The 7,892-nt window shown below is 52.5% G+C and overlaps 1 protein-coding gene across 1 annotated transcript in view; it reads left to right on the plus strand.

Annotated features, from left to right (window-relative positions):
- Cdh3 (cadherin 3, type 1, P-cadherin (placental)) overlaps positions 1-7,153 on the plus strand; it is a 41,591-nt gene extending 34,438 nt beyond the window's left edge. Inside the window, exons 12-15 of the mRNA XM_013012669.1 lie at positions 1,532-1,738; positions 3,799-3,929; positions 4,269-4,415; positions 6,209-7,153. Coding sequence (XP_012868123.1) covers positions 1,532-1,738; positions 3,799-3,929; positions 4,269-4,415; positions 6,209-6,421 — 698 coding nt within the window. The 3' untranslated portion in view covers positions 6,422-7,153. The remainder of the gene's footprint in view (positions 1-1,531; positions 1,739-3,798; positions 3,930-4,268; positions 4,416-6,208) is intronic.
- The last annotated feature ends 739 nt before the right edge of the window (positions 7,154-7,892 follow it).

Here is a 7,892-nt window from a genome sequence, read left to right on the forward strand (position 1 = left end):
GGTTGTGGGGACTGAACTCTGGGCCTGGATGCTGGCCCTCAGCTCTTCAGCTCAAGGCTAGCACCCTACCACTTGAGCCACAGCACCACTTCTGGCTTTTTCTGCTTATGTGATACTGAGGAATTGAACCCGGGGCCTCACGCATGCAAGGCAAGCATTCTACCACTGAGCCACCTTCCCAGCCCCCCGACAAAAAATGCATAGCAGCTAAATGCTGTTTGTTAGCCCCTAGCATCCTCTGAGCCCTAAAGAACCTTTCTCATCCATACAACCTTCCTGTAAACATGGGAAAACCACCCAGACAGAGGAAGTGATTTGCCCAGCAAATCTTGCCCAGCAAGAGTCAGGAGCCCAGCACAGTGATAGTAGAGGACACACCCTGAGTGAGCTTGCTGTGGACGCTGCACTCTGGAGAGGGTGGTGCTCACATCTGCCCTGGGAAGGAAGAGCTGTAACCTACCTCCTCCTCCCCATCTCCTGACACACATGTTACAGATGTTTAATCTTTTTTTTTTTGTCGTGGGGCTTGAACTCTGGGCCTGGGCACTGTCCCTCAGCTCTTCAGCTCAAGGCGAGCGTTCTACCACTTGAGCTACAGCACCACTTCCGGTTTTCTGGTGGTTTATTGGAGATAGGAGTCTCACGGTCTTTCCTGCCCGGGCTGGCTTTGAACCACGATACTCAGATCTCAGCCTCCTGAGTAGCTAGGATTACAGGCGTGAGCCACCAGCACCCGGCACAGATGCTTAATCTTTTTATGTGTATACCAGTACAGGGGTTTAAACTGAGAGCCGGGACTGGGAAGGTGGCTCAGTGGTAGAGCGCTTGCCTTGCATGCATGAGGCCCTAGGCTCGATTCCTCAGCACCACATAAGCAAAAAGAAAAAAGCGGGAAGTGGCGCTGTGACTCAAGTGGTAGAGCACTAGCCTTGAGCTGAAGAGCTGAGGGACAGCGCCCAGGCTGAGAGTTCAGGCCCCATGACCGGACACACAAAAAAGAAAAACTGAGAGCCTGGGCACTGTCCCATAGTTTCTTGGCCTTTTCTACTCAGGATGCCAAGATCTGAGGATCATGGTTCAAAGCCAACCCAGGCAGAAAAGTCTGTGAGACTCTTACCTCTAATTAACCAGGTTGAGTGTCAGCCTTGAACAACAACAAAAAAAAAAAAAAAAACTAAGGGACAATGCCCACGTCCTGAGTTCAAAGCCCAGTACTGATACGCACGCACACACATACACACACAGAGGAAGGAAGAGAAATAAAATGATGAATTTATTTTCATTCTCCATAGTCCTCTCCATGACAGTGAATTTGGCATTAGCCCTTTGGGCTTTTGAGTACAGAGATCAAACCCTGGCCTCCTGCGCATGCTCTATCCCTGAGCCGCCCTCCCACTTAAAGTGCTAATGTAACTTGCTCGGGGCTACTCTTGATGGACTCTGCTCAGATGCCGAGCAGCCCTCAATCCTGGGGTCCTTACTTCCCACCACCCCTGGCCCCCAAGACTAATGACTCACCCGCCCACTCCAGGAGACTCGGTGGCCTTGTCTCTGAAGAAGTTCCTGAAGCAAGACACGTATGATGTGTACCTCTCTCTGTCTGACCTCGGCAACAAGGAACAGCTGACGGTGATCAGGGCCACCGTGTGTGACTGCCATGGCCACGTGGAAGACTGTCCGGAGCCCTGGAAGGGCAGTTTTGTCTTCCCTATCCTGGGGGCCATCCTGGCCCTGCTGTGTGAGTATCACGTGCTTCCCCATCTGACACCAGAGTGGTTGAGAGAATGGTTCTTCTCTGAACTTCTGAGACTAAGGGACCTTGAGTACCACTAACCAGTTGGCTGGCAGAAGTACTTCTTGATTTGGATATAGTGACACATGCCTGTGATCCTCTAGGCTGGTGACATGGGAAGTTCTTAGGAGTTTTTTTATTGCTGTTGTTTGTTCTTTTGTCAGTCCTGGGGCTTGAACTCAGGTCCTAGGCTCTGTCCCTAAGCCTCTCTGTGCTCAGGGCTAGTGCTCTACCACTTGAGCCACAGAGCTACTTCTGCTTTTTCTGTTCATGTGGTTCTAAGGAATCAAACCCAGGGCTTCCTGCATGCTAGGCAAGCCCTCTACCACCAAGCCGCATTCCCAGCCCCTTAGAAGGTATTAAGCAGAGGAGTGATGTCCTGTGATGTAAATTCTTCATGATTCCTACTGAAAGGAATGTTGGAGGCCTAGGGTGGAGGCAGGAAGACCATACAGACAGCTGTTGCCATCATCCAGGGCAGAGCAAGTGTTTGGTGGCTATGGCCAAGATGGCTGTCTCTGAGTAGGTTGTATTTCAAGACAGTCAATTCAAATTGATATGAGAAGAGTCACCAAAGACGTCAAAGCTTTTGGCCTGAGAGATAGAAACCAGGGGTTTCCTTCTGCTCACCAGTTGGAGAAGGAAATGGGGCAAGAAATTTTTGTCTGTCCGTAAGTAGAGAGATGAGTGGGCACTGGGAAATGCAGTCTGGCTCTTGCTTTCTCTCAGACCTGTGGCGTGGGATTGGGGAGTGAATTGAGCATCAGAAAGCTGGCCAGGAGGGGCTGGGAAGGTGGCTCAGTGGTAGAGCGCTTGCCTTGCATGCCTGAGGCCCTGGGTTCGATTCCTCAACACCACATAAACAAAAAGAAAAAAAGCCAGAAGTGGTGCTGTGGCTCAAATGGTAGAGTGCTAGCCTTGAGCTGAAGAGCTGAGGGGCAGCGCCCAGGCCCAGAGTTCAGGCTCCAGGACCGGACCCCAAAAAAAAAAAAGAAAGAAAGAAAGAAAGCTGGCCAGGGAATCCGCTTCCAGCAGCAGTGAAAATAGCAGTAACCCTAAATGCTCTGTGTCCTTCCAGCTGAGCCACCACAGAAGGAGGGCGGGAGGGTGCCCCTTTATGGTGGATTATCTGTTCAGTTCAAGTGTGGCTAGTTGAGGTGAATAAGGGGCTCATTAGAAGGTAACACCTAGAATATGGAAGGGCCAATGTCCCCTGTATGGGATGTCTGGCAGTATGATCTAGAACTCCACATGGGAAGATGGAGGCTTACTGCTGCTAGGAGGCGGTGACTAAGGCTGAAACTGTGTTTCACAGGTGAGTAGATTTGAGGAAGTCTAGAGAAGCGGGTGTGGCTAGACCTTGGTAAGGGGGGAGAGGATGGGAGACCAAGAGGAAGCCAGATTGCAGACAGGTGCTGGTGGCTCATGCCTGTAATCCTAGCTACTTGGGAGGCTGAGATCTGAAGATTGCAGTTCAAAGCTAGCTGGGACAGGAATGTCTGTGAGACTCTTATCTCCAGTTAACCACCAAAAGATGGAAGTGGTGGTGGAGCACTAGCCTTGAGCAAAAGAGCTCAGGGACAGTGCCCAGATCCTGAGTTAAACCCCATAACCACCACCACCACCAACAACAAAAAGCCAGATTGTGGGAGCTTTGAGGAGTTGAGTGGAACTTCCTAAGTTCAAAGGAGTAGTCACTGTGTGTTCAATTTGGGGCGGAGGGGGGGAGGTTGGTTTTCACTTGTTTTTTCCTGCTCAAGGCTGGTACTCTGCCACTTGAGCCACACCTCTACTTCTGGCTTTTTGCTGATTAATCAGCAATAAAGGTTGAAGCCTAGGTTGGCTTCAAACTGCAGTCCTCAGATCTCAGCTTGCTGAGTAGTTAAGATGACAGATGTGAGCCACCAGCTCCTGACTGGGTTTTAATTTCAGTGGGGCTTCTGAGAGCCTGGGGGTCGTGGCAGGCCCTGTGCCGGGGTGAGTATTCACATCCCCAACTATTTCAGTCCTCCTGCTGGTTCTCCTCCTACTGGTGAGAAGGAAACGGAAGGTCAAAGAGCCCCTCCTGCTCCCGGAAGATGACACACGGGACAATGTCTTCTACTACGGCGAGGAGGGTGGTGGTGAGGAGGACCAGGTGAGGGCCTGGGGTAGGGGTGGAGTGGGCATCCACCAGGCAGGAATGGGTTAAGGTCACCCAACCAAGCCCTGACCAGCCTTGGCAGGGGCCTCGGCCTGAGTACAGAATAGAGCACCAGTTTTCCTCTTCTGTCCATCACTGTAGTCCAGCACTATAGCCTTTCTGGTCAAGTCGACTGAGCCTCAAGTCCGTGCTTAAGTTGAGAGGCTGGGGAGGGTGGAAATGGGGGCTTTTAGAGGTCTCTGGCATGATCAGGAGCAGCGCGGCCCAGGGTGAGGCACAGCGGCCGGGGGCTGCGGAGATCTCAGCCCTGTGCTTCTGTTCATTTTCCTGAAGGACTACGATATCACTCAGCTGCACCGGGGGCTGGAGGCCAGGCCCGAGGTGGTCCTGCGCAATGATGTGGTGCCCACCTTCATCCCCACGCCCATGTACCGGCCCCGGCCCGCCAACCCTGATGAGATCAGCAACTTCATCACCGAGGTGAGGTGCGGTGGGCCTCGTGCATGAGCAGCGCCGCAGAACACGCTTGGGGCTTGCAGGCTTGGCTGTGGGTTCAGATCCTGTTTCTCTACCACCAGTTGACTCTATGTTCTCTGCTAAGAGCCTCTGTGCAGGTTTCTTTCTTCATAAACCCATTTGGCTGACTGGGTAAGGATACGTTAGGAATCATTTATTCAAATCTCTCCATTATATTTTGAAGATACTGTGGAGCTAGACTTACTGGGGTTTAAAGAGTTCAAAATGGAGCAGGGAATGTGGCTCAGTGACGCGTGCTTGCCTGGCATGCATGAAGCCCTGGGTTCAATTCCTCAGTGCCATATAAACAGCAAAAGCCAGAAATGGTGGTATGGCTCAAGTGGCAGAGCTCTTCAGCTCAAGGACAGCGCCCAAGCCCAGAGTTCAAGCCCCACTACTGACCAAAAAAAAAGTCCCAAGTGGAAGAAAAGGATGTAGAGGTAAAGTCTGGAAGTTCTGCCTGTAGATTGCTTCCAGGGTAAAATGAGGAAGCTTCTAGAACAAGGCTGCCACAGAGGCTCCCAAAGGACCCTCCGGCCATTGGAATCACTTGGGGAACCTGAAAGACCATGAGAGGCTCTGACCCCCTCGGGCTGAGACCCTGCCAAGCAGATCACACACGCAGAGTCAGTCACGAGTTTGATGTGAGGGTGGTCAGGGACTGGAGCCAGACAGTAAGCCAAGGTCCTTAATAACAGAAAGAGGAATTCAGCACCTGCTGTGGCCGTGGGTTTGGTGACGTGGGCAGAGGGGCTGGGCTCGGCTCCAGCCCTCCCCCCATCTCTCTCCTTCCCTCCCTCCCTTCCTCCTTCCTCTCTCTCTTTCTCTCTCTCTCTCTCTCTCTCCTCCATCCCTCCCTCCCTCAGTTTTCCTTGCCTTCTACCAATAATGCGATGGGTGTGAGCCTTTGTTCCTTACCCTGGTGTGTGTGTGAAAGAGTACTGAGCCCAAAACCGCGTGGGGCGGGAGGGGGGGAAGCTGCTCATGGCACAGGGTAGCTGGTTTGAAGAAGGTGCTGTGGACTAAAGACCCGGTGGTTATCAGAGGAATGTGTGTGTGTACACTGGGGCTTGAACTCAGGGCCTGGGCACTGCCCCTTAGGGTATTTTTTTCATCAGTTGTGGGGCTTGAACTCTGGGCCTGGAGCTCTCCCTCAGCTCTTTAGCTCAAGACGAGTGCTCTACCACTTGAGCCACAGCGCCACTTCAGGTTTTCTGAGTGGTTTACTGGAGATAAGAGTGTCATGGACTTTCCTGCCTGGACTGGCTTTGAACTGTGATCCTCAGATCTCAGCTTCCTGAGTTGCTAGGATTACAGGCGTGAGCCACCAGCACCCGGCTGCCCCTTAATTTTTTCACTCAAGGCTACACCTTAGAGCCATACTTTCACTTCCAGCTTCTTGCTGGTTAATTGGGAATAGTCTTGTGAACTTTCCAGTCAGGTTGGCTTTGAACCACGATCCTCAGCTCTCAACCTCCTGAGTAGCTAGGACTATAGGTGTGAGCCACCGGTGCCCAGCTTCTTTATTCTTTATAGACTGGTGAGAGTCTGGCCGTCCAAGGTCCCAAAATGAGTGTATGTGGGGGGGGGGGACAGCGCCACCCTTGCCCACAAGCCATGTCCCATTGAGTTGACCTGCTGAACGCTTCCTTCCTTGAGTTATTTCAACCTCCGAAGTGGAGGGCGAGGCCAGCTGGCCTGCCTGCCCAGGACCTGGAGGTCAGCGGCTCCTCACTGGCCATTCTCTGTTGTGGCAGAACCTGAAGGCGGCCAATACCGACCCCACGGCCCCGCCCTACGACTCCCTGCTCGTGTTCGACTACGAGGGCAGCGGCTCGGACGCGGCGTCACTCAGCTCCCTCACGTCCTCCGCCTCCGACCTGGACCAGGACTACAACTACCTGAGCGAGTGGGGCAACCGCTTCAAGAAGCTGGCCGACATGTACGGAGGCGGCGGCGAGGAGGACTAGGCCGGCCCGCAGGCCCAGGGACTGAACATCTGGCCACAGCAGCTTCTCCCAGAGGGGTTGGCTCCCCTCCATCACCTCCGCCCCCAAGGAACTAGGGGCGCTGCTCAGCAGCCTGGAGGGCAGAGGCTGCAAGGCTGGCGCTCAGAGCTGGGTTCTAGGCCATTGACAGTGGAAGACATGGATACCTTCAACACCCACCACCTCTTGCCCTGGGTCCAGATGGCCACAGGAGCTGAACTTCCAGCAGTTTCCCACCTGCTGTAATGTGCTCAGCCAAGGCCCTGGCCCAGGCCTCAGCCCTCTCCCATGCCCCATGTGGCATTTCCCTCTAAAAAATGGATCCTTTTCTTTGGACAGAGGCCTATTACTGAAACTGATCCGATTTGGGGCAGGGGGGGCTGTTTGTTTTTTGTTTTTAATGATATATTCAAAGAGTTCCAGGCCGGTCCCTGGTGTCCCCTTGGGTCTCCTATGTCCCCGCGCCTCACCCCCCACGCGCCCGGCGCTGGTCCTCATGCCTCTCCGCTCTCCAGGCCCGAGGCGTTGCACGCGGCTGGATCACTGCATTTTTATCTGTGGATGTCTAGGTGGTTCTGTATGTTTTTGGTTTTGTTTTGTTTTTAATTTTCCCCCTATTTTTTTAATTTTCCCCGTGGCGTGCCGTAGATTGGAGGGTGATGACAATCGTGTAAATGTATTAGAACTTTTTTATTAAAGGAACTTTTCCCAGAAGGGTCTGGAGAGTGGATTATCTAATTTCCATACTCGTTCACCCACGGCAAGGGTTCAGTTCAGTGGGTTTGAAGTTTTTCGGGGTTGTGTCAAAGGATGGCTTCTCCAAAGCTTCGCCCCGCTACTCCAGCAGGAGAGACCTTGTGAAGGATCCAGGAAGGCCCGGATGCGGGGTGCTGACCTCCCCCCCTCCTGGAAATTCAGAGCCATTCCATTGTGGAACCATTAACAACCTCCTTCCCCTGGGGCTGAGTGTCGCCAGTGGCCAGGCTAGGCCACCTAGCCTGAACTTGCTTCAGACTCTTTTTTACAAAATGGGCAGTGTGGGGGAGGTGGTTATAGTGATTAAATGACTTAATATCTGGCATATAACAAGTGCTGTTTGTGCTAGTTGGTTTACTGTGGACATAGGGTCAAAACTTTTACAGCCAGACAACAGTTAACTTTTGAGTATTTCCTTTCAGTGATCCTCCTAATAAGTAGTCTTGGGATTTTCCTGCTTTAAAGAATCACCTCACTGCCTTTGGTTTGGGTTTGTTTTGTTGTTTTTAATGATGCAAGGGCTGGGCATGGTAGGGCGTATCTGTAATCTCAGCACTTGAGCTGCAGGATTATGAATTCAAGGCTAGGCTGAGCTATATACATAGTGAGATCTTGTCAGAAGGGAGGGAGGGGGAAAAAAAGAGGGAGGCGTGGCCTAGGTGGTGGAGCATCAGCCAATGAGTGAAAGCGCTAGAAA

The sequence above is a fragment of the Dipodomys ordii genome, unplaced genomic scaffold (assembly GCF_000151885.1).
Source record: "Dipodomys ordii isolate 6190 unplaced genomic scaffold, Dord_2.0 Scaffold18, whole genome shotgun sequence".
In the NCBI taxonomy this organism is placed as follows: Eukaryota; Metazoa; Chordata; class Mammalia; order Rodentia; family Heteromyidae; genus Dipodomys; species Dipodomys ordii.